Here is a 27,056-nt window from a genome sequence, read left to right on the forward strand (position 1 = left end):
CATTGTAATATCTAAAACTAGACACATTAATGGAAACAGTAACATAACAGGGAGTCCTTCCCTGACAGATATTCTAAATGTATTCATAGCTTTACACCACCCTCAATTTCTATGAAACTATAATCATTCATGCATCAGAGTTATTGCAGTGCACAGTTCATCTCTAATCATGTATTTGCTGCTTGATGTTCTCCCTAATTACTGTATTCCACTAGGCCTTGGCACATCTGTAGAGTGAAAGAAAATTTACACAGATTTTTTTCACATTTCTTTTTTTTTTGGTATCAGTTATGTTTTCTCATGAGCCACTGGATGGCTCTGCAACCACCAGTATACTCAGAGTTGGGGAAATAAGTTTACTTAAGGGCCTTAATTACAGCTCAGAAGAAATGCGGATGAAACGCAGAGTACAGGGAAGCAGAAATTGTAGATCCTTTATTGCTGGCAACTGCTGTTTGGAGAAGATTCAGCAGTGGAACGTTGCCACGTCTGAAAGGGAAAGTGTGAAGTAAGTGAGGAAGTCTGTGCTCAGCATGCTACAGTTTGCCCAGCAGTCCATCTGCAGGAAACAGGGAAAACAAAAAAAAAAACACCTATAAGCCAAAAGTCTTGATTCAGTCCATATTTCCTGGTTTATTTTGATTTGGAGCTGCCAGAGAAGGGATATGATTTGTCCCAGATCCCATGCTTTATCTCCTGGTTTAGGTTTTGTTTGAGACTGGCTGCAATGTCCATAATCTCTATAAGTGTAAAGACACTCTTCTTCAATAACGCCTATTTTTTTTTTCTTAAGACTGGTTACTATACTTGATTCTTTAGATATTCATTAGATATTCCTTGACTTCTATTCTTGCCTGATTTTTTTGCATGGCCAAGTCAAGAGCATCACGTAATTTTAAAGAAAATCCAGGTGCTAATCTGTATTGTGATCTATCATATTATTTATTAATGTGTTATAATCAATTATCTAGTACATTGTTTGTTCTTTTGGCCTAGTAATGTGTTTAAATTACATTTTGCTGGATTTACCTGTATACTCCCATCTGCATTTGCAGGCATTCTTGACTTGTTCTTTTTTGTCAACTTTGTTTACATGACTTTCACAATGACATGAATACCATATCCAAGTTAATTTATTCAATATCTCCTTGTCTTGCCTACATATGCAAGGTACATTTTATACCCCATTAATACTTACTTCCAGCCTACTTGATTCTTTACTCATGCCACTATAAATAAGAAGTGAATCCACTGACTGGCAAATATTCCATTTCAATTGCAGTTTGCTGATCAGTTTTGTAAAATAGAGAGACCTTCCATTACTATTTTTTTCTGAACTCTATTTCCTGTTCCCTAGTAAAGCTAGAGACATGATGGAGAGGAAAAATATTTTTAAATATGTTTCCAAGTAAAGCACTACATTTGGTACTAATGTTGGGACTATACGATTCAAAAATATTGTAGTACGGTTGGAGTGTTGTTGGAGTCATGATGGTCCAGGAAATGTCTGAGAGGCAAGAATGATATTCTTTACTGAACTACCTTTTATTGAGATAGGTGTTGGACAATCTTTCAGGCATCAAGTACCCTTCCTTTGACTGGGCACTTGACCAACAGCTCTTTGAACTATACAATGGATTCGGTAAAAGATATCACAGGCAAAAAATTTGGGCACTGTCCAGGTGCTTTTGAAAATATTTGTGAATCCCCAAAGTTTAATGAAATGTTGGAATTTGCAAGTCATTGTAGAAACTGAGATATTTTGAGGAAGATATATTTAGGAAGGTATATTTAGGCACAACTGATTGTTTAATATTTCATATCAAAAGCATATAATTCATCTCTAATAATTTTTCAACAGTTAAAAATTGCTCCTCCAAACTGGCAAATGTTTATGAATAATGTGTGGATTCAGAGAGCTATAGACAGGTTTGTAAACAATTAACAAAAGGCAAAAAAAAAGCTAAGTTTGGAACAAATATATTTAGAGTGAATAATTCAAGCAGAACTACATCCTAGGCAGTCAGCTTCATTCTGTATGTATCCAAGATATCTTTATTGCATGATGGAAAATCATTCTATTAAAATAACCCATACATGTAGCAAAACATTTCTAGTTAGCCTTCCATCCCCTCTCAACCTGTTCTTTAACGTACACTAAAACCTTGTAATCATATCAAATACTGATGTTGGTGAGAATGACCTTTCTGAACTCTTGACTATAATAAACAGCATTTTCTCATATAGTTAATAAAGACCGGTCATTGATGTAGCTGCCCCATCTTAGGTGCTCAGATACTACAGTGAGGGGAGCCATACAAATAGATCTTAGGATTATAGGAAAGAAGACTGGAAGGAACTTCATGAGGTCATCTAGTTCAACCTTCTGCCCTAGCCAGGGTCACCCCTGACTACACCAGGGATTTATGTCCATTCTGATCTTGAAAGTTTCCAAGGAAGGAGATTTAACAGCTGCTCTTGGAGGCCTGTTCCAATGTGTGACTACCCTTATAGTCAGAAGTCCCTCCTGATGTCCAATCTAAATTTCCTTTGCTGCAGCTTGAGTTCATTGCTCCTAGTCTTGTCCCTTACAGCCACAGAAAAAGTCTGTCTCCATCCTCGTTAAAGTCATCCTTCAGGTATTTGAAGACCATTACCAAATTCCTCCCTCAGTCTTCTCTTCCCCAGAGTAAATAGTTTCAGTCTTTCATTATAAGTCAGGCTTTACTGGCCTATAATCATTTGTGTTGCTCTCCGCTAGACTCATTTGAATTTGTCCACGATCTTGAAGTGTGGGACCCAAAACTGTAACCAGTGCTCCAAACGAGGCCTCACCAGTGCTGAATAGATTGGAAGAATCACTTATCTTGATTTGCAAGTGACACCCCTGTAAATACAATCCAGTCTATTTTGCAGCAAGAGCACACTGTTGGGTCTTATTCAGCTTATGGTCTATGATAACTCCTCTGTAGTAGTGCATCCTAGCCAATTGTTCTCAAGTCTGTATTTGTGCATGCCATTATTTCATCCCAAATGCAACACTTTGCATTTGTCAGTTAGGGACTGGGTCATGGGCACTCTGGCCTAGTGGTTAGGTACCTGAAGCACGGGTACAGTCCAGGTTGGTTTCCCAGGAACCGGGGGAAGGAGGGGCATGCAACTAGAACTGGAACTGGGAGCCAGTATGGAAAAAGACAGATCAGGGTCAAAAGCGAGAACCAGAGACAGGATAAGCTGAGGGTTAACCAGGATCAGAAACCAAAAGTCAAAGCCAGAGGTCAAACCAGAATCAAGAGCAGAAAACAAGAATCAGGTTGCCAAGGATCCTTCAAGAATCAGAAGCTGGAATTGGAGTCAGGATTCAAAACCAGAGAACCAGCAAGGAAGCACACGGAGGGTCAGGAGCCATGAGGTTAAAATCCCTCATAAGAACCAGCTCTGCTATTTGAAAGCTCCTGTCAGTTGTTTAAAGATGGGGCCATCCACCTCTTCCTTGTGGCTTGCAGGACTATAGCAGATGCCTACCATGATGCCCCCCTGATGCTCTCCCCTCTTACCTTTTACAAAGAGGCTTTCAATGGGCCTACCTTCCAGTTTATACCACACCACAAAATACATGTTCATCTCCTTTATATACATAGGGCAAAACCTATACCTTTTTTACCAAGGCTATCATTCCTGAACAAATTACACCTGTCCATGATGGTATTCTAGTCATGTGGATTATCCTATCACATCTCTATAATCTCAGTTGCTTCCTAATTCCTTGATTATACTAGAACATCCAGTTCTTCCTGTTTATCTCCCAATTTCCCATGCTTCTTGTATAAGTATATAGATGTTTAAGTATCTAATTGCTTGTCCCTTTTTCTTCCTGAGACACTGCTAATGGTTCTGCTTAGTTCCCTTCAGTAAGTTTTTATCCAGAACCCCAGGCTCTTTACATGCTTCTGGACACTCATCTCCAACCCCCAAGGGAACCTTGTTTAAAGTCCTCCTCACTAGGTTAGCAAGCCTGTATGCAAAGATATTCTTCCTTCTCCATCAGGTGGACGCATCTCTTCCCAGCAGTCCAAATTCTTGGAACACCACTCCATGTTTGCAGAAGTCAAAGCCCTGCTGGACAACACCATCTATGCAGCCATATGTTGATCCCCAGGATGCAGCTGCTCCTGCTTTACCCTTGACTGGAAAGCTCAATGAGAGTACTACTTGGGGCCCCTGTCCTGGTCACACTTGTAGCCAAAGCCATGTAGTCACTTTTAATCTGCAGTATCATTATTGTCCATATGGATGAGCAGTATGGCATAGTATTCAGGGAGCTGGATGGGTCCAAGTATCCTTTCCATGTCATCTCAGATAGAAGTTCCTGGAAGGCAGCAGACCTCTTGGGCCAGTAGGTATACCAGTTCTTCAGCTGGGCAGCCACAAGTTGAAAAGAGGAGTGCTCTTTGTTTTCTGGAGGTAACAAGTTGCCAGCTTCCACCTTCCTGAATACCTCTGTCTTTTCTGTGTCCCAGTGCCTTCACAGGCTGCCCCTCTTTCATTATGCTGGAGGTCTCTGTGCATTGAGCTGATAGGAGCCTCATGCTTGTGGATGATGCTATCATGATGACAGGTCTTTTATGACTATAGCTTCAGTCTTATCTGTCACATGAAAATTTTCTGTTTAGGACTCTAGTCTTCATCCACAAAAATCCTGATCAAAGCAGTCCTAACACAAAGGACAGTTTGGACCCAGGGTAGAAGCTCAGCATAAGTATAAACTCCACAACATTTCTAATGGAGACATGTACAATACTCTACAAATATTTGAGGTGCATTATTACAGTGAAGGCAGATTGGTTTAAGCTAAATATGCATATCTGGCTCAGTCTTTTATCATATTCTTCATAGATTTTACTATCATGCTGATTATTGAATTAACTGGGTACTTCCACACATTCATTAATGTGCCGAGATTATGGCACATTAAGTTTAGTACCTGCAATTACAGGTACTAACTTAATACACCACAATCAGCTGGCGCACACTTTGTTTGTGATGCTAATATGCAGTAGACTAATTCTACTGTGCATTAGCATGGTTTTTGCCTGCTGTGCTAACAGGCAGTAGAATAAGTCTACTTTGCTGCTAGTGTCTTGTGTAGACATGCCCACTGAGCATCTCCCACTAGTCCATTTGGTGGCAAAAGTGTGTGTCTTTCACCTTTTTTAATCTCTCAGGAGGAAAAGGATGTGAAATGGTTTGCTTTGTTTTGATAAGGAAATTAGTCATTTGTTTGTTTTTAAATATACAGGTTATCATGTATTTACTTGAGAGAAGGCAAAGTCAGACACACGCTTTGCCTGTGGTGCAGAAAATGGCAAGGTTTGTGATAGTATTTCATTCCTAGGGGAATTCATTCCACTGTCTTATACTGGCCACTGAGAAAGTTCTGTCTGCTATACAAATGAACTTCCACCTTAGTGTAGAGAGTTCGGTATGTCTTTATCCAGGTACTTAGACAGCCTTTCAGATAATTGGGGCCCAGCCTATGGAGGGAATGGAAGATTGGAATGAAGACTGAACTTTAATTGAATTTCTATGGGAAATTAATATAGAGATAAGCAGCAAGTTTGATTTACTTGCAGTAACCTGGGTTGCTAAGGAAACACATTGCAGTGTTCACTTCTAGTTGGTGAAAGATTTTGTTCCCAGGAATATGCTTTACTATAATCCTACCAAGAAAAGACACATTTGTGAATAATAGAGACTAGTTCATGCACCGGGATGGGACTGAATCGGCTAGCCAAATAGGGATGATAGAAAGCAACACCTGCCATTGTAGATATGGAACGCTTATCATTAGCAAGAGATCCTAAACTACTGTTTGACGGATTATGAATGTAAAACTTGTATTCAAGAAGACAGCAACTTAACCACAGATTCCTCAGACTTTTCAAAATACTCTCTTCTGTTGACTCTACCTTATTTGTATTCAGCTTTATCCAACCATTCCTCATTCATGCTGAGATCTCATTCACATAGTGAATCCTGTTTGGGGGAGGTAGAAGAGTTATGTGGTCAAAGACAGGCAAAACTAGAAATATGTTATGTTGTCTTCCTATTACCAGCACTTGAATCCATGTCTCATCAGTTCACTATACAGATGACTGTATGTTGATGTCACAAAAGAGTAGAGAGAATTTCTCTCTGTGAGACTCCTCAAACAGCGCATCTTGTAATGAATGTGCAGTTCCCATCATTGTCTTCAGAGTGGTCCTGGAGAAAGAACTCTACTACTTTGGATGTCTGCCACCATTCTTGGTTGAAGCAGCAGCATCTTATGGGTCAGCAGCACTGAATGCTGCAGAAAGGTCAGGGAGAAGAGGATGAATGTCTTCTCTCTATCCATTGACAGGAAGATGTCATCCATCAGTGCCACTACTATGGTTTCAGTTAAGGGTCCTAGCCTGAATGCAGATTATGCTACATGCAAAAAACTGGCTTTAATTAGGTGATATTTTAGTTGGACTTTGTCTATAGCTTTTCTGTATGTTTGTTTAAGAATGGAAGGTGTGGCACTGAGTAGTAGGCTGAAACAAATGTATTCAAAGTTGGGGTTTTTTCAGTCTTGGTTAGACATTTATGTATCTAAGAGGAAAAAAGGATTCCTTCCCTTAATTGTGCATTATCTGTTCCAGTCAGCAGTGGTAGCTTATGACTCTTTCAGACACGTAGGTCAAATACACAAGTCTTAGGCTGAGTGTACTTTAGGTTATCCAGAACTACTTGATAAATGAAAATACTGTGCTTTAGAAATACAGGCTGTCTATTGGCTAGTAGCTTTAAACAAAGGATCCATGCTGCTAGTGGAGCCTTCCCTAGGTTAGTGCAGGGAGATTTGCAGTTCTTGTAAAACTGAGGGCTAAATACTATTTTAGTTTATGTACCCAAATGGCAAATACCTAGCCCCATAATTGCATTTTGGGGGATTTGCACATGCTTTGCAATTCAGCATTACATAGACTACTCTAACAAGCATGGTGAGTGGGTTTGGATAGAATCATACAGTTATGTGCGAAAGACAGGTAAGTCTCAAAATTTTAGTCTGACAAAAAACAAAGCTAATGGGCTGTGGGTGAGGGACAGGGTCAGGCCATCCTAACACTTTAACCCAGTATGTTAGTAGTTAATGGTCTTGCCCAGAGAATCAGAGACCCAGTTTCTAGACCCCCACTCACCCAAAGAGAGTTTGAACTTGCATCTCATGCTTCCCAGCAAAGGCTAGCTGTTGTTTAAATCCTTGTCTAGAAGCTGGGTCCACTGAGCAGCCAAGAGAGGGAGACATTGGACACCAGAAGGAAGAAGACAGGCCAGCAAGTACATGGGTCAACTAAATGGACAGTTCCCCAGAAGGGATTGGAGCACTGATTCTAGCCTGAGACTTCTCTTTTCCCAGTGGGGCAGGAAGTTTCCCCATATCTCTTTTTCCAACGAATTTGAAACAGTGTGTGAAGACATTGTAGATTCAAACACATCTGGGTGAGGGAGGCTAGAATGCATATATCCTGCTCCCTGGGCAAGTGCCCCAACTATTAGGCTGTCGGTCTATATGCCCTCCCCTATGTTTTTCTTCCAGGAGGTATACAAATAGGCATGTGCAAGTAGCAAAAACTGCAGTTATGTAGCTATGTATGCACCACTTCAGCACATCAGATGAAATAGGATTTGGCCCTTGATGTTCAGCTGTAGTGGAGATTATAAAAATTCAAGAGCAATTTGCCACCCTGGACAGCTCCTTGGTCTGTTTCACTGTTGTTTTTATGAGTTCTTCCAGATGGAAAATGCATGCAGATACCTCAGTCAAATGAACTGAGTTTAAAATAGAACTTGATTGCTAAAATCCCCATAGGTGAAGCAAATGTTGTCAGGGATATTTCAAATCTTAAACTTACCCTAATGGAAATAACCTGAATATCTGCTTTTCTGAAAACAGCTAAAGGATATTTTTAATGTAGCATTTACAGCATTTGTTAAAGCTTAGGACTTCCTTTCTTCCTTCAATGACTTCTGAAACCATGTATGTTGATAGGATGCACAGCTACTCTTTTTTATTTGTCTAAGTAATTCAATATTCATGACTGCCAAGAATAGATCTAGAAAGCAGAAGATGGCAATTGAAATTTCTCTAACAACATGCAAAACAGCCATAATAACTGCTAAGGAAACCAGATTGCATGGGTTTGAAAATCTGCACTGAGCAGTCATTAAGTATTGTTCTTTAGTTGTGTGATTTCATTTCATTAAGTATTTGCATACTAATAGAAAGCTAAAGTTACAAGTATACTGCTGTGAGTGATGCCCAACCACTCCCTTCCAGCCCTTGTGTTTACTTCCATAGTCATCCACATTGCATTGGCAAAGCACAGGGAAAAGCTTTAATGCTCTCAGCTGCAGTAAACCAAATCAAATTTGAGATGAATAATGAACTTAATTTGCCATAAAGACAGTCTGTTTGGTATTTCATCCAATAAGGTAAGTTAATAACAATTTTAGGGGGAAAAAGGAAAAAAAGATCCTCATTTTCTTTGTTGTTTTCTTTTAAGCCTAAATAAAATCCTAATTTTTTTCTTTACATTGTGAACTTTGTTTCACGTTTCATCCAGTATATGAATTTAAGGTGAATGACGTAGCACTGAGTACTTCTATATGTCTGACTTTTGTTTATTTGGCGACCCAGAAATATATATTAGGAAAAAAATCCAGATTTCTGTATACATATATAAAATACAAAAAGCATGCTAAATGAAATGTGCTTGTCAGTGCAAACTGCCTAATCATAAATTGTTCACTTTCAGAGCAAAGCAAATTTAGATCAAGATTAGGCCATGTAACTGATACAGCAGATGTGGCTGAATCCAGTTAAGGCATTAGGTATTAACTAGATATTATTTGCATGGTCTATTTTATTTACAGCATAGGCATTTGAGCAGAAAGAAAGAGAAGCACGATCAGCGTTGTGTTTCATAGCTATAAGGAATGTTGTGTGTTTGTAGTCGAGGTGTTTTGCACAGCAGTTTTTCTAGTTCAGAGGCCTCAGTGAGGTCTTATGTTACTTATTTCAAAGTGTTTAATTAAAGTACATTAATGATTATTAGTTATATAAAGAAGAAAAAAAATCACTTTTAAAAATCACGTTCAATATTTTAAAGAATACTTGCAAAGAAAAATGTCTTTATTTTGTATGTGATTTTAATAGCTCAATAATAAAAATGATACTTTATTAAAGACAGTGATTACCGTAGACAGATTTGGTTTTTATTTTTTGCTGTTCTCTTTCCCTTCCTTGTCTCTGGGAGTAAAAATATTCAGTAGAATACAGGATTATTTTGTTTTAGTCATTCTGCAGAGTAGCATTTGTAATGCTGGCAAAAGTATATCATTGAGGAAAATGGATGTTATGATCAGGGATCCTGGATTTCTCTGGTTTTAAAAAAACCCCAATTTTCAAATGAAAAAACATAACCTAAAATCTACATTTTTTCATGATTAAAATGAAACACCCCTATATACATATCTATATATAAATTGTGTTTCATTTTAACCATGGAAAATGTGGATTTGGGTTACTTTTTTAATCCAAAAATTGAGGATTTTTTTAAATCAGAGAAAACCAGGATTCCTGGTTATGATTAACTTAAAAACCTTAAACAAAAATAAAGTTGCCTACTCTCTCAGCTATGTCTCAGCAGGTCTCACTGCTATGAGTCTTCAAAGGCAGGAGCTACTATCTAGGTGTGCTTGCATGCAGCATTGACTGTGATTTTGTAAGGTACAACACTGGCTGTTCAAATGTAGCAAGAGCCTGTGGGAAAATTTCTGCAAACCTCCCAAGCCAAAAAGCTGAAGACTTACACTGGCATTATTCCCCAACATTTTCTCAGTCCCGTTGAATTCATAGCACAGTAAAATATGACAGCATATCGTGGAATGGAATTAGTTAGGCCCTGGAGAATATTATGGTCAGTTTTATTTTACCAATTCGTTTTAGACTAGGGACTCAGTATATTATTTCTTTTCAATCTGAAACATTTTGCTGTGATAGCAGATGACAGCTCTAATTTTGACCAAAGATGCTTTAGGAACCTAGTAAAGGCAATAAAAAAACCCCAAATGACTCAGCATTATTTTGAAAAAAATGTATACACAAAATTGCTGCTTATTATTCCAAAGATGTATAATGTCAAGTACAGAAATATGTATGAAGTTGTTGAGTTTTGAAAATAGTGTTCTGCCATGTCATGGGAGCTTGTCGAAGAGCTTACAGAAGATTTTAAATTAGGAAGACTCCTGGGTTCTGTATCCATTCCACCACGCCATGCTAGATGTATCCATATTAGGCACCCATTAAAACAGCAATGTAACTGAAGTTGTAGCATAAAAATATCACAGCCGGTGGCTGGTCATGCTACTTCTGCCAGCAGCCAACACTGCCCCATGCAAAGCTGCTGTCCATTGCACAGTGCTGCCCTGTTATGTTTGGAAAAACTGACCTAATATGCTCTCTACCTGTTTCCCCAACAATCAAATGTGACTAATAATGACAATGAAGATAATACCAAAGAGTATATAGCAGGGTCATGTGGCTTAATAAAATATTTGGAAAGGAATTTGTGAACTTTTGGTAGATGCTTTTACAGAAATACTGTTAAAAATAAATGCAAATATAAACTATGTGTTGTATAGTTTTAATATGGTGTAAATGTTGAAATCAATGGAGTTACCATCATAAAATTGAAGTAAGCTAGTGAGGAATCAGACATACATTTTTTTTTAAATAATATTGTCTTACAAAATTAAAAGATCCCTTTAAAGCAAAACTGACTTAAGCATAGACTTCAGCAAGCAATTTAAGCAAAGTATGTAAACATTCTCCACAGACAAAATGTTGGACCTAGTACTACCATTTTTTAATTAATTGTTTCCATGAAATTTTCTTTGTACTTCCTCATTCATTGAAATTGTAATAGCACATGCAACATCCTGACTTCTCAGATGCTATAGACTTAAATTAGAATTCTATTTATAATGTTGAATTCTGAGTTATTACTTAAATAATATGGGATTTTCCTAACCAGTCCTCTTCTTTTTGACAGATATAGACCTTCCACTCACAACCTCAGTGTAATATGAAATTTCACATTTTTCTGGATTATTTAATTTATTTCCCTATTTCTGGAGCTTCAGCTTCCAGGATTTTGGACCTCTTCAAATTAAGAGTGACCAATTGACTTTTTGATGCCTTTGGACTTCTGTATCCCTGAGTTCTTCCTTAACACCTCAATTCTTATTCTGAATGAAAATGATTGAAATAACAAAATGGATGTTACAAAGTTCATTTGTTCATTTTCACTAAATGAGCCTGCTTCACTGAGCAAACAGAGTTCAGACCACTGACTTCTGAGTAGGGAATTAATGAAGGATATGCCCACAAACGTAAGTGCACAGTCACATGCACACACATACATACATAGTGTCATATACCAAAAACTACACCAATAACTACATTTTTTGTGTATGCCTATTTAAGGCTATAAATTGCATGTGTGAATATAAAGCCTTGTGCAAAATGTATTGCAACCAGCTCCAACTTGTTTAATAGTATCTAAATCACTTTGAAAGTCTGCACTAGAAGGCACTGTATGCACACTACAACATTATTAACAACACAACTCAAAAATTCAAAGTTATAGATCCCCTAGGAACTATAGCTCATTTATATTGCGGCACTGTACTACAGCATTAAATTCAACAGTGCGTTTATTTTTTCAAAAATTATGAGTGTTCCACTTGGCTGAATTATGCATGGGCATTGTACCTTTAAATGCCCTGGTTTTTGTTCAGTTAAAATATCAGCCTCAGTGCTGCGTTTACATAGTTCTTTTTAAATTTACTGTAGTAGTTAATTTAGGTAAACCTGAATACGGTAAACCTGAATAGTAAAGTCAAAAAAGTGGAGAAAAATTTATGAGATGCCTGTTCCTCAGAATATCTAGATGTACTCTTTAATCTAATACTGCAGATAACAGCTATGTTCGGAGTGACTAGAAACAAATTTTATTGTGCTTGCCTTGCATATAAGTTCTGGGTAGGTATCCTACTTTTCATTCAGGATGTCAGCAAGTCCTAACTGTGAGGCTGTGTTAATTTCAATTTTGTTTCTGAATGATTTTTACTCCCAACATGAGCAGTACAATGGACTGCTCTTGGATACATTTGAGGAATGCTAAGGGAATGGGCTGAATTTTTCCTTGTTCATATGTGCTTATAGTCCTAGAACCGACGAAATAGCTAAAATAGAAAAGGAAATTATTTTACTGGTTGTCACAACTGCCCTGCAAAAAAAGTGTAAAATGCCCCATCTTCCTATACATTAACACAAAACTGTATACACTATAAATAGTGCTGAGCAAGAACCAAAACTCCATCCCTTAAATATGGTGTTAGCTGTGTCCAGATCTAAATTATTAATGGGAAACCCAACTAGATACTATTCCAGTTTGGTTTCTTGACTTCTGATCTCTAATGGACACCTCCCCCTCTACCATCTTTTCTTTTTCTTTATTCCCTATTGAAAGGTTCCCCTCCACCACAGCCCTTCTCCCATTACCAACAGAAAAAAGGATGGAAAACATACTAATTTCACTAAGGTATTTTATTTTTTTCATATGTGAATGCATTTGTACATAGCATTATATAATAAGGAAACTAGCCCCAACTAAACCTATTCCCCTATCCTGGAGATCTTGAATTCCTGAAGCAAAAGTAGATATATATTAGAGTACACAGCATAACATCAGCTTAGTGTATGTGCTTTACAGAACAGTCACTAGAGGACATTTCAAGCAGTCAAGATAATATAGAAGACGGCATAAAAATAAGTAGATAAAGAAGCTTGGGCAGTGAGAAGAAATGATGGCAGAGACATAGACAAGAACAGACTTGGGAGATGAAATCCAAAATCTGTTGAAATCCAAACTCTGTTAAAGAAAAAGACCAAAGCTCTAGTAACTTTTCAGTCTCTATGATGAGCCCAGGAACACTGCCGAGAAGCAAACCCTGCCACATGCTCATACTCACTGTGTGCCAAACCCCCAGAAATTATGCAGGGTGCTGGTTTAGGACAGCCCTGAGCAAGTGGGATGAGCTGTCCTCAGGCACACCATTGTGAACATGTTTTTTGGCATTGTTCACATACACATGTACTAAACTGGCTACATAACTTAATTTCTGGAGTGGCAGTGAATGAGCAGGATGTATGGTCTCAGTGGCACTCATAGGCTTGCCAGAAAGCCAGTGCAAACATGCCTTGAGTAGGGGAAGAATTGTTTCACTGGAGTACTTCCAAAATGAACGAGAAGCTTGAATTTAATGCAGAATTTGTGAAGGAGCTAATGCAGAAATTCAAGAAAGGGAAGCCAGTATTATTTGTCCCTCGCAGCAGCAGGAAAGGAAGAAGAGCTGAGAAAAGAGGTTAAAAGAAAGAAGATGCAATCATCAACATAAAAAAATAGAATAGAAAATTAGGGTTGGAAGAGATCCCAGAAGGTCATTTAGTTCTAGTCCAACTCCTTGCTCAAACCTAAACTTTCCTTGCTCAAAGCAGGGCCATCCCCAACTAGATCATCCCAGCCAAGGATTTGTCCAGCTGGGTCTTAAAAACCTTCAAGGATGGGGAGTCCACAACCTCTCTGGGTAATCCATTACAGTCTTTTACTACCCTCCCAGTGAGAGAGTTTTTCCTAAAATCAAACCTAAACTTTCCTTGCTGCAACTTCAGACCATTGCTCCTTGTTCTGTCATCTGCCATCACTGAGAACAGTCTAGCTCCATCCTCTTTGGAACTAGCTTTCAGATAGTTGAAGGCTGCTATTAAATCCTTCCTCAGTGAATGCATCTACACATGCATTTATTCTGGCCTCAATTTACTCTGATGTAAACTAATCTGGAGTAAGGATTTTCAGGCAGACATCTACACATGCAGGTATTAGGGAGAAGATTTGCATCCAGTTTTCTGCAGCCCCACAATGAGGACCTGTGGCCACCAGGCTCTGGCTGCAGCTGCCAGCACTTGATAGCCCTCTTTAAAATCCAGCCCAGCTTGCTGCTCTCTGGCCAGCCTCTTCCTTGCCCAGGAGCAGCATACCAAGAGCAGGGACAATATGCGTCAGCTTGCTCCTTGGCCATACAACCTCCTGCACTATGATTGCTCCAGCCCCTGACCCTGGCAGTGACAACCAGTGCCCTGGGCTCCTCCTGGCCCCTATGATCACTCTGTTGGCCCACCACACTGACTGCCACTTGGTCCACAGCTTTCACTCTACCTGACTCTCCCACAACCAGCAACTGCCTGCCTGGCCACAGCATGCCACCACTGCCACTGCGAAACTGCCACTGCCAGGAACACCAGCAAGGGGCTACACAGTGCCACTACCGGGGCTGCAAACACCCACATGGGCCTCCAGCTCCACTACTTCTGGGCCTGCCATGCCAGCTAGGATTGGTGGTGGCACATTGTCCAATACACCTGGGATGACGAGCAGTGGCTGGATGGCTTCTGCATGAACTAAGCCACCTTTCAGAACCGGCTCCAACAGCTGTGGCCCCACTTGGAGCATCAGGACACTGGCATGTGCCTGGCCCTCCCCACAGACACCTGGCTGGCCCTCACCATGCTGAAGCTGGCTATGCCTGCCAGCCTCCAATACATCAGATGCCTTTTCAGCATGGACAAGGCCACTGCTGGGGAGGCAGTCCTGGTGGTGTGTGGGGCCCTCCAGGATGTGCTACGGCACACTGTGGTCCATGTCCATAACCCCCTGGTGGTGGTGTATTGGGGTCCTGGAGGGGACCCACATCCCTATCACCTATCCACCCCATGGAGACCACCCCTATTACAGCTGCAGAAGATTTCACTCCATGGTCCCGCAGGTCATCATGGACAGCATGTTCACCAATGTTAACACCAGCTGGGTGGGCAGCACTTACAACACCCGTGTGTTTCACAACTCTGGCCTTGTGGGACTGGTGGAGAGTGGGCACTTTACTCTGGGGGTATCACACCTGTAGCTGGATGCCATCATGGTCCTGCCCCTATTCATCAGGGATCCTACCCACCCACTCCTGCCCTGACTGATGCAACCTTACACCTGGACCCCTGCCAGACCACCCGGACCCCTTCTAGGCCTGCTTTAACCAGTGACTGCGCTGGACCCGTGCCCTTGTGGAGTGCACCTTTGACTGCCTCAAGGGTCACTGACATGCCCTCACTGCCCAACTTGAGATCACCGAGGACAACCCCCCATGGGTCATTGTAGAAGCCTGCATGCTGCATAACATCTGCAAGGCCTGGACGCAGGAGGTGCGGCACATGGAGGATGCCTGGCAATGGAACACCACTTGCAGTGGCAGTGATAGCAGTGGACCCCCCTCACTGAGGCCCCAAAAGAGCCATACACCTGCCAGCAGGGGCCAGGGCATGGGTACAGGGGCTCTAGCTAAACACCTCCTTCTTTACTCCCCACTGTATCCCACCTACCCTGCTACCCATGGATCCCCGACCTCCCCTGTTCACCTTCAGCACCATGTTCACTACAGACACATGTTGGAAGAACAAGCCTTTATCCTCTTCATATCACATCACACAGACCCCTCTCCCTGCCTCTCCAACACACAGAGCCCCCCTTCCCCCTCCTTGCCCAACAAAGCCCCTCCACCACCCACTCCACCCACCAACAATAAAAAGTCCTTGTCCCTATGCAAACTATTTACAAAGTGACTTTTATGGTGTCCCAGAGTGGGGAGCCATGGGGCTTGGAGCACCTAGGAGGTAGAGCCTGCAGGCAGGCAACCAGCACCATGGCCTCTGGCCACTCCCCATGGGTCCAGACACTGCGGTGAGTATGGGGAATGGGGAATTTTCCCAGGAGTGACAGCAGCCAGTGCTCCTCTGGCATGGCTGGCTTCCTCTCCAGCAGGCAGAGTCCAGGCACCAGTCCAGACAGCTCTGGCTCCATGCCTGCATGCAGGCATGGAGCCAGAGTGAGTGGCAGGGCTAGGCTGAGGCTGGGGATCTGGGTGGTGGGCTACCCAATGCAGAGGCCAGGCCAGGGGCTCCTGGCAGCTGGTGATGGTAGAGGACCTCCTCCCAGGCCTAGGTGGGGGTCTGCTGTGGGCCAGTGGGCAGGCACCAGCAGGTGATTGGGGCTAGGGATAATAGCAGCTGTGACCCTGAGCCAGCATCCCCACTGCCAACTGTGACCTTTCCCCAGTGTCCAGATGCAGGACCAGCAGAGCCATGAGACAGAAGCTTTTCGTGAGACATTGCAACATTTTAGAGATAAGATGCTCTGTACCAGGAACCAGATGCAGTGCCCAGCTCCAGATCAGGGGTCAGGCATGCATGGGTGCCCAGGGACCATGCTAAGTTGGCTAGTCTAGGCCCAGGTGGCAGCTGGCCAAGCCCACTGTCCCTGCAATGCTTCCTTTGGTCTGGTGGCCCAATGGGTTCTAGCTGCAGGAAGCCTGCCTTCCCCACCCCATTCCCACAGTGGGACAGGCCAGGCTCCTGATAGCACCTGATGCCATGACTCCAGACCAGGGGCCACGGGCCAGATCTGGCCTGCCAGGCCATTCTGTTCAGCCCACAGGGCCCCTAAAAAATTTAGTGAATTAATATTTATTCACTGCTGACAGCCTGTCAAACCTGACAGGAGCCAGGGGCAGTAGGACCCAGAGGAAGCCCTCCACAGGCTTGAGCAGCCCAGTCCTACCCTGCCCCCAGCCAGTTCCCTGCTTTCCTGCCCCTGCCCTGCTCCAGCACCACGTGGCTCCCAGCTACATCACCAGACTGCGGAGCACAGGACCACACTGGTATGTGGTGTGTGCGTGCATGTATATGTATGTGTCCAAGCTCAGCAGCAGAGTGTGTGTGTGTGTGTGTGCAAGGACAGAGGCAGAGAATGTATGTGTTTTCATAGGGTGAGTGCAAAGGGCTGTGTGGGTGTACATGCATACTCCACCATACATGTGCACCCACACCCCCCTTTGCACTTCCATACCCTGCCACTCTTCTCCCATGGACAGGCCCCTACAAACCCCATACTCACCCACACCCCACATGTCCACACACACACCCACATCACACCACAAACCTATACCCACCCCCCACAATATACAAGAGTAAGACTTCATTTTAAGCTATTGTGCAATCACCTCTATGTACACTACACAAACACATGTCAATCAGGACAAAAATATTTTTTGAAATCAAATTAATTAATGTTGTAGATGTTCACTTTTTAGAATATAATTTGGTATTTTTCTGGTTCCTAGATGGCAAACCCTTTGCTGAAAGGAGTACTTCTGGGGGCAGGGGAAGGGACTTCTGGTAACAAAGGCCAGGGGTTAGGGGCAAGACTTCTGGTCACAAGATGGTGAACAGGGAATGGGGCATCTGTCAAGGGGTGGGCCTACCCATGCAGCCTTCTACAGCTTGCCAAAACTCAGTAAGTGGCCCTATGCCCAAAATGATTGGTTGCCCCTGCTCCGGACCCTGCTGCCCTCCCCCTCCTGCTGCAGGCCAAATGATCATCTGTGTTGCTGCCCAGCCCATGGTGCCTGCGCGTGAGGGGCACAGATCTCCTGGACAACTACTGGGGCAAGGAGCTGCCCATGCCTCCTCCCTCCCCCGCTGGGGTCTTCTGTGGAGAGGCACCCCAGGACTGTACTGCTACTGTGCCAAGAGTGTGCCCCTCCTGCTGTGCGTGCCCTGGGCAGTGCACGGTGAGCTGTTTGCATGGGCTAAGGGGTGCCTGACCCACTTCGCCCTGCTGCTATTGATCCTCATGGTGCCCTGGGCATACCTGCACTCCTAGTTTGGGACCCTGAGCTTCGACAGTGCAGGGGGCAAGTTTAGGCTGGCCCTCAAATTCCACCCTACATGTCCCTGCCTGCTGTTGCTGAGGAGGTCATCGCCACTAGCATCAATGCTTTCCTCAGCATATGAGAGGCCCATGGGTCATGTCTACATGTGCACTACTGTGCATTAACTAATCTCACTTAAATTTACTACTTGTATTTACAAGTAGGAAATTTAAGTGGGATTAAGGGTTTTTCTGTCTCAGTAAGTGCACGCACTTGTAGATGCATGCGCTTACTGTGCAGTAAACTGTGCTAATGCGGAGTAACATGTCTCATGTAGACACACCCAGCCTTCTCTTTTGCAGACTAAAAAAGCCCAGTTCCCTCAGTCTTTGCTCAGAAGTCATGTGGCCCAACCCCCTAACCATTTTCATTGCCCTCCACTGGATTCTTCAATTTTTCCACACCCTTTTTGTAGTGAGGGGGACCAAATGGTAATTAGGTGATTAAATATAATTATGGCATTAGAGAAAGAAGAGGAAATGGATTTTAGAAATATTTAAAGAAAGAGTCTTGGAATTTGAGATTGGAGGTGGTTATTGGCACTGGTTTTATGACCCAGATGCCTTATTTTGGGAGGACCCTCAGACTGACCATGACCTTTCCATTCAATAATAGGGGAAATGTTGTGATACACAGTGATAGCAGATAAGAATAATGCAAACAATTCTATATCTCCCAGTCCTAGAGCTGTTATTAGAGGGGAGGTATGTCTGGCCACTACGCAAGCTTTACCCTAAGGTTCTCTTGAATGTCAGATGTCAGCAGTCTGGAGGTCAGAGGCTGAGGCCCACCCTCCCCCAGTCGAATGGGTGAGATGGGTTGGTGGTGTGCCCTCTGTCTGTGGTGGCCTTGGGTTCCCTTCTTGGGGACCCTTTACTGCCCTGAAATTCCTTCTTTTTGTATTCTTTTCCCCTTCTGATGACTCTTCATTTCTGGCCATTGCTGATTGGTCTCTCAGTGGTTGTCATACTGTCCAAGTTCTATCCTGTCAGCATATTCCTTTGTTTCACAAACCCATCACATGTGCATATCCTAATTTGGTTCTTTCTGGTGTCCTCCTTGGGGCTGTTCCCCAAAACTGAAAATCCCAAGGGCCCTGCAGTTGGGCACTGTGACCTGATGCCATCTTATCTTGTGTTATGGAACAGGAAACATGGCTTCAATTCCTAGCCTGTGTGTCTGCTTGCTCCTTTCCTGTATCAGACAGAGTGGGCCTTGGAGAAAATTTTTCACAGACAGGTTTTTTGGAAATCAGTTAACACTTGCTGTTCCCCTGGACCATTATTTTAATGCATATCTACTTTACCTATAAGCCAATTCCCAAAAGCAAACCTCTAAATACCATTTTCTAGCTATCAGTGATGAAAAATGGAAAAGGAACACCATTTTTGTTTACAATTAGCTTTACTGGCTAATTATAATAATCAGGAACAGTCATTATAATCATTGGCAAACTGGTGGTCAAGATTGTGGAATCATTTTTTCTTTGTCTAGCACAGTATTTTGTTGGGTTTTAGCAAAATTGCTAGACTATGCCATAAAAATTAAAATACTGGCAATAGTTATATTTGTAAGGGTTTATTTACCTTCCAGGCTCAAGTTGGTGATTGCAGTGAGGTGTTGGCAGCTGAGGAGTAATTTAAATTTAATAGGTAATTCAGTACTTGCCTTTTCATTATGAATGTGTAAATAAACTAAAATCTAGGCACTATCATAATATATGGGAAGCAATGGATGTATGATCCGCTGTACTGAAAGTTCTGTATGTTGGGTTATGAAAAATATCTTGCATTCAAAAGATTGTCTAACTTTATTCTAACCATGCAGTTGGTCCAATAAAAGAAATGACCCCAAAAAATCCTTGCCTCTCATGTGTTCGGGGTTACATTTAACAATTTATAAAGGTCCAGATGCCACAGTGATGCATTCCTAATGGTAATCTTAGTAGGACAACATGAATATTCACAACATGTAAATCAATTTTTGACAACCCAAGTTTGGCATTAGCCATAGCAGGTCACAATGTTATATAAATCATTCACTTTACATATTGCTCTCAATAAAGTGAGAATGAAAAGAATGTGTGGAGAAACAATTAGGAAATATATAATTCTTTAAATTTTTCTTTGCTTAGTTTTATAGTTTTGGAGTTTCTCCTCAAACTGTAATAGAGAGGTACAGTGAATGAGTGCGTTGTGTTTATTTCTATAGGTTCCTCAGGACGAATGGACTGGGTACACTCCACGAGGCAAAGATGATGAGATTCCATGCCGGCGAATGCGCAGTGGTAGTTACATTAAAGCCATGGGAGATGATGACAGTGGGGACTCAGACACCAGCCCAAAGCCATCTCCAAAGATTGCAGCACGAAGGGAGAGCTATCTCAAGGCTACCCAGCCATCACTTACAGAACTCACCACCCTCAAGTAAGACATAGTCAAAATTAACCGAGGATCTCTCCATGTTTTCTGTTCTTGTCTGCCCATTTCAGATTCTGGGTACCCATTAAGGAAACACTTAAATCCCAGTGATTTCCTTTTAAGTGTTTTTTTAAATACGGATAGACTTAAGCATGTAATTCCTGAACAGTTGCCTAATATTTAGGACTCAAATGGCAAAGAGGATCAGTTTGTTGATTACGGTGAGACTGACCACATGCTTAAAGTTCTTTTTTTTTCTTAAGCAGAAATGTATTTAAATAACTATGTATATTCTTTAATCATCATTGCATTAGTGGAAAACAGTACCAAACCAACAAAGCAAGCTCTAAGTCTGGTGGTTTCACTCCAATCTGTTAGAGATTTACTACATGAAAACTCATAGGTAAAACTCTGCCTGTCTAGGTAATACCAATTTAAGTTTGTCTGTCTGCTTTCATTACAAGGGAGTTAAAGGTAAACAGGATGCTCCCACAACACATAGTGCAAGGCATAGTAGTAGTCACTAGGTAGGTGAATTAGCTGTACATTTGTCCACAACCTCAGATCACAAGATGGCAGTCACCACTGAAGAAGGTGATGAAATAGATATTAGTTCGATTAGGATTAAATAATGTGTATCCAGTTGAATGGAGTAGTTGCAAATTATTTGGAGTAGCTAAGGCACTCATTAAATTTCCCTGTGATGGTGAAAAGTGTTTCTAATAACTATTATGTCCAGGGAAGGAGGAGCATCTGTCCAATTCAGAATGTAATCCTAAATACCTCTTAACCTGGGGCAGCAAAGTCATGTTCAGGTCATCCTACCTTGGCTTTACCTTAAAGCAGTGCTTTTCAAACCTTGTTACACCAGAGGTACCAAACTTTCTGGCCCTGTGAGCCAAATGAGTGGTGCAGGGTCAGTCTACAGGATAGATTCCATACATATTTGGTCCATAGACCCCATTCTACATCCCTGGATCTGGCCACATACCATATGTTAGCTTATACAAGCATGTGCTGCCATGCCACTAACCTAATCCAGCCATGTACTGACCTAATCCAGCTGTGCACTGCCCACCACCCCAATCCAACTGCACACATACCTGATCCCACACGCCCAGATCCAGCTGTATGCTGGTGTGATCTGATGCACAGCGCTATGTTATCATGCCTGCAAGAATTCCCATGAATCTAGAAATTTGGGAGCAAAGATGCAGCAATTGACTTTGCAACCATTTTCTCACCATCAAATTTCCATGCCCTTGGAATGTCTTGCAGGCCAGATGACATGGCTACATAGGCCAGATCCAGCCTATGGGGTGGGGGTTCAGTACCCATGTATTAAACTAAAGGCCCCTTTCAGAAAATACTGTCTCTTGGTTTCATTCATTCTTTTGATTGTGAAAGTATAATAGTGTAATTCTGATGCTGCAAAGAAATTGGGAAGACCACAGCAGATCAGAATATTTTTGAAACTATGGATTCCTATTTGAAATCTGTATCTTGTGAGTCACATGTAGACGTTGCATACCTAACAGTGCTCATATTGCACAACATCCTTAGAAAGATCGTACAATACCCCAGGGTGCCACAGCACTCCTGAGGAACATCATGGTTGTAGAGCAATTCTAGCAAGTCTTTTACTTCTCAATTTATTATGCAAGCTCCTGAAGTGCTAAAGCACATGCTTTATTATAAGCATAAGCATGTAAGTAGTTCAATGGACAACAGTTATACTACTAATACTAGAAATGAGAGAGAACAAACAGCATAGTATAAAAATACCTCACTATCTCAATGTAAACAGATGGCAAATTTATACACAGAACCTGGTTTATGAATCATTACCTGGTTTATGAATCATCATCACCAGATACCCTGGTTAAACCCTGGTGTTTCTCGAATTAGCAGCATGAAACCTGATCAGTCAATGTCTGTCTGTTTTCTTAGCATCTGATGCTTAATCATACTATCCAGGGGCATGTATACATGTACCTTTGTCTGCTCTGGTGCACTGAAATCCAGCACATTGGAGCAGACTTGATTAATCAAGTCTGTGGAGCATGCAAGCTGATGTGCCCAGTGCTGCATTGCATATATTTATACAAATGGTGAAATACACATCAGCACACAGAAAGTGGCAGCAGTACACTTTTGAAACACCTTTGATGTGTTTTAGTTCAAAACCACGCCACCACCATTTTCTGTGTGCTGGCTTACATTTTGCTGTTTATACAAATGCCCCCAGTGATTACATTTTAAACCAGATCAACTGAGAGTCAGCCCTGCTGTAACTAGGCAAGGAAGTGGATGTGAGGATTAAAGACTGTGGGCACATCTACACATGTGCTTTAATGTACATTAGCCTATTATGATGTGCATTAAAGCATCACAAAAAACGTGCATTTTGCTAATGTGCATTAAAATAGGCTAGTGCACCCTATTCTAGTACCACACAGTGGAGGTACTAAATTTAATGCACACTAGCAAAAGCACAGTAACAAATGTGTAGACACACCCTTTGAGTCCACATACTGTTCATGAGGCGGGAAACAAGCAGGGCAGGGAGTAGACTATCTATATGCCAGAGTTCGGTCGACTGAAGGAAGGTAGCCTGCACCTTTTTCAGGGCTGCAACCAATTATTTTTCTTCAAGTATAAAAAATGTGCCCTGGGATGAATTTTGATACTCAGAGTCACAGTTCCACTTGTGATTCACCCTGTGGCAATTCCAAGAGTTATGCAGTTTATGACCTTTCTTAGGGCATTTCAGTAGTCCCAGCCTGAAGCATTCAAAAATCATGAATCAGACCCCAAAAAAACATGTTAGACTTTAGATTTTGAGATTTTAAACACCTGACTTTTGAGACTATAAAAACAATATAACTGGGGTCCTTTTCATGCCTTCTTGTATAGACATTTAGGATTTACTTTTTTCAAGCTTCTCTCTTCATATGTGATACACATCTATATATTTAAATGGGAGCTGAGATTCTAATTTCATTTTATGAAGTCAAGGTCTGAGGCTTTAAAGTCCCATATATCATGAGAGTTGCAAAAAAATTGCAAGAGTTGGGAACTCTTAAAGCAGTGTATTAAAGTGATTTTAGAATGAAGAATTGGTATGGGATGCTCATCCCCTCTTTTCCCCTGCCTCTGGATGAGATGGATGAACAGTGGCAGCACTCATCCACTTGACTCTAGAGCTGCATGAAAGCAGGGGCTGCAGCTAGAGCCTGTGATAAGCAGCTGGTGACCTCAGATTTCATGGCACATATGAACAGGATCTGAGCTGACAATTGGGTAAGCTCAGAGCTTACTGCACATTTGTCCACATCCACAGGGGGATGCGGCCATGTGGCCTTACCCCTCTGGATACAGCTCTCCAAAAAAGAATTTTTCATTGTTGTTCTTGTTTGTCTCATATTTAAGTCAACATTTGTTTCAGTCTGTTCTTTGCAAAAACTTCAGTTGCAATAGTGAATTAGTGCTCACTGAAATAGAAACTAGCCTAAATATAATTTAACTGTAGCCTAACACTATAGGTTTTAATATTTTTTCATTGTCTTCATGATTAGTAACAGAAGACTCCTTCTGCACTTCTTTCATCAATTTTCTCTCCTTCTTTGTCCTCCTCTCCACTGCTCAGAGACCTCATCTAAGAAATAGGCTGTAGAGTGTTTTATCATTGTTACCAATGTTACACTCTTAGTTTTTGCAGACACTTTCAGAATATGCCTGCACAGTGCAGAGCAGCTATTTGCTGAGCTATGCCATGCTGGGCACGCCAGCTCCTGAACCAGAAACAACATAGGCACATTAGAGCAAGGCTCTGTGCAGGGTAATAGCTCTGCTTCTCAGAAGAGCTTATTGCTGTGTGCACAGTGCCACACTAATACAACCATAGTGCTTTCAGTTCAGGAACTAATACACACAGATCCGCTCAGCACAGAGATATCTAAATGCTGAAAGCTGTGGTGGGAGTGGAGCCAGAAATGTCTGGACGTGCACTATTCATTCTCCTCCAGCATCTACTCTGTCCCACTTTGTGAAACAGGATACTGGACTAGACAGAGCACATTCCTCAAAAGTCTGCCATATCTGGCCCTATATGGTCATATCTGGCCCCACCTTTGGAAGCAATGCCAGTTACCCATAAGGTCCCCACCAGAGAGGTGACTCTAAGCACCTTTCACCACCACAAAGCCCATACACATAAACTAGAATTATAGGGTTGGATGGGACCTCAAAGTCTAAGTGCACAAATGTAGGATGCCCTAACTCTATGCTATCCTAGAAATATGCCTATGGTTTCCTCTTCTGGGATATCTCCCATGAAGGGGATTCACAATTTCTCTGAACAGTCTTTTCTGCTCTCCTACTGTTCTGACAGTAATGAGGTTTTTTTTCTGAGATTCTCTTTATTCTGGAGTACCCTCTCAACCTGGGCGGAACTGCTGCTGGAGGCCCCAGAATACAGGTATCTTGGGTTCCACAGTCACTTCTATGACCATTGTTGTTTGGTGGGAGACTAAAATGCTAGCTCTTGAACATATGATGATTCGTGATGACAGTAGGTGAAGTTAGGAAAATAATTTAAAATAATTAAAAATGAAAAAATAAGCACCTAAAAATAAGATCCAGAAAAGGTTTTAGATACAGCAAGGTGCCAAGTAGAAAAAATATATGCAACAGCTACAGGCAAGAAAGGAAGGAGAAACTTCTTTATCCCTCTGGCTCTTACTCAGCAAAGCACTTTTTGGCACATAGGGCAATTTTACAAATACTCCAGGGGTCTGTGCAAAATGCTTTAATTGGAGCAACTCCAGGTGCCTCTCTAATTAAAGAGCCCAGAGCATCTTGTGTATCAGTGTCCCTATGCGTCAAAATGGTGGCAGGGGCACATTATCTAAAGCTTATCAAATGAGCTTTAGTTAAAGTGCTGCTGCCACCATTTTGAAGTGTGGGGATGCTGATACACGTGACACGGAGGTTGGTTGGAGCAAAGTAATTACCATGCTTTAGCCAACTCAATTGTGTCTGCTCTGATGTGCTATAGTTACAGTGAGCAGCCTCATGGCTTGTATACAGGCCCCCCCGTAGTTTTTAAAATCCCTCCAATTTGGGGGGTTTCTTAAGAGCATATTTTAACTTTCGCATTTTTTAAGTTCCATTTGCATCCTTTTAGGTGCTTTGCTGAAATGAAACCTATGTCACACTAGGAAACAACAGTGACGTGGAAAGATTGTTTAATAAATACCATATTTTCTCACATAAAGCATGTACCTTTTTCCCCAAAAAAATTTAGGTGCTGGAAATTGGGGTGTACATTATAAGCTAGGAAATATGGTAACAACAGTTTCCACTGCTTAAGTTTCTGCTGGGTTAAAAGAAAAACAACGCTGCTCAAGATCCAAAAGGAACAGAACACTGAGCAGATTTTGCTCCCTAACTGCTGTTACTCATTTACTGACTATGAGGAAAGATCTTATTTTTCTTCATTCTGCATTTCAGAAAAAAGGTGAATATCTTATTCTGGTGCATGTTGTATGTGGGGAAATATAGCATTTTTACTTTATCTTCTACTTTTCAAAAGGAAATAAAATTAAGTAGAATTTTCCTCCCATGGTACTGGTTGAAATGTTGTCTGAGATTAGACCACATCTGTTAGAAAACATTTATTTTTAAGGCCCTAGTATATGAAACATAAACCTACCATATATATAAAAACACTTAATATATATTTTTGTGGAAAATGTCCAGGTGATCTCTCGAGGAAGCAAAATCTCCTGTTTATATACATAATGACCACAGTCAGGCCCAGGAAATCAAAATACAAGCTTCTTCACATTGACCTTCTAATGTGACTCAGTGTTGCCCTACAGGAAACCATATCTAGATTATTTTGTTTCCGTATCTAGTCATTCCTTGGCCTCTCTGATTGGTCTACCATGCAAACTGATAGTTCTGATGATATGAGTTTCATGAACATCTGCCAGAGACTGGACTTAAGTCCCTAACTCATTTTCACATAGTGAAAACAAGTTAATTCCATTGCCTAAATTTGTATGTAAATCAGAGTTCTATGCGGCTGATCCAAAATCCATTCAGGTCAGTATGGTATTTTCTATTGATATTATTAGGGAGCTTTGGATCAGATCCTAATCTATATCCAAAAACTGAACCTTTCTCTAGTTCTCCGTCATTTATTTGCTGACTGTGAAAAAGAAACTGTAGTGTTATGATAAAATAGTAGTAGTAAGGTGTCCCAGGGGGGATGAAGGAAAAGAGGCAGGAGGCCCCTTCCATGGCAGGGCTCAAGACAGAAACAACCCGCCACCACAACAAAAAGAAAAGCCCTGAAGACAGGGCAAACTTACCTTTTTCAGAAGCAGCAGGGCCGGACAAGCCACAGTAAAACAGAATACCCACATGGTCCATCAGCTGCTTTTGTCTGCAGCTGAAACTGGTGCGGAGCGATGACATCATCCATGAACACTGTCCGGCAGAAATAAAAGCCAGTGGCCAGGAAGCAGCTGGGGGAATGCTGCAGAGAACAGGCTGTGGAGCTGTCCCCCAAGCTGGGCAAGGACTTCCTGGCCAGGAGCAAGAGAGGCTGAGGAGGGACCTGTTGGAAGGGTCTGACTGTAATTAAGGGAGTATAAC

General features: G+C 41.8%; 1 protein-coding gene and 1 long non-coding RNA gene across 4 annotated transcripts in view; one reads left to right on the forward strand and one right to left on the reverse strand.

Moving 5' to 3' along the window:
* DLGAP1 (DLG associated protein 1) overlaps positions 1–27,056 on the forward strand; it is a 546,520-nt gene that overhangs the window by 327,577 nt on the left and 191,887 nt on the right. For all 3 annotated transcript variants that reach the window (XM_019546483.1, XM_019546490.1, XM_019546496.1), the window contains one exon: positions 20,182–20,396. In XM_019546483.1, coding sequence (XP_019402028.1) covers positions 20,182–20,396 — 215 coding nt within the window. The remainder of the gene's footprint in view (positions 1–20,181; positions 20,397–27,056) is intronic.
* LOC109317701 lies at positions 419–26,890 on the reverse strand. The gene is made up of 3 exons (XR_002103099.1): positions 26,771–26,890; positions 21,227–21,281; positions 419–559 (listed from the first exon to the last, which is right to left on the reverse strand). It is a non-coding gene; the product is annotated as an uncharacterized LOC109317701 (long non-coding RNA).

This window comes from Crocodylus porosus, unplaced genomic scaffold (assembly GCF_001723895.1).
Source record: "Crocodylus porosus isolate Cpor-Errol unplaced genomic scaffold, CroPor_comp1, whole genome shotgun sequence".
NCBI lineage: Eukaryota > Metazoa > Chordata > Crocodylia > Crocodylidae > Crocodylus > Crocodylus porosus.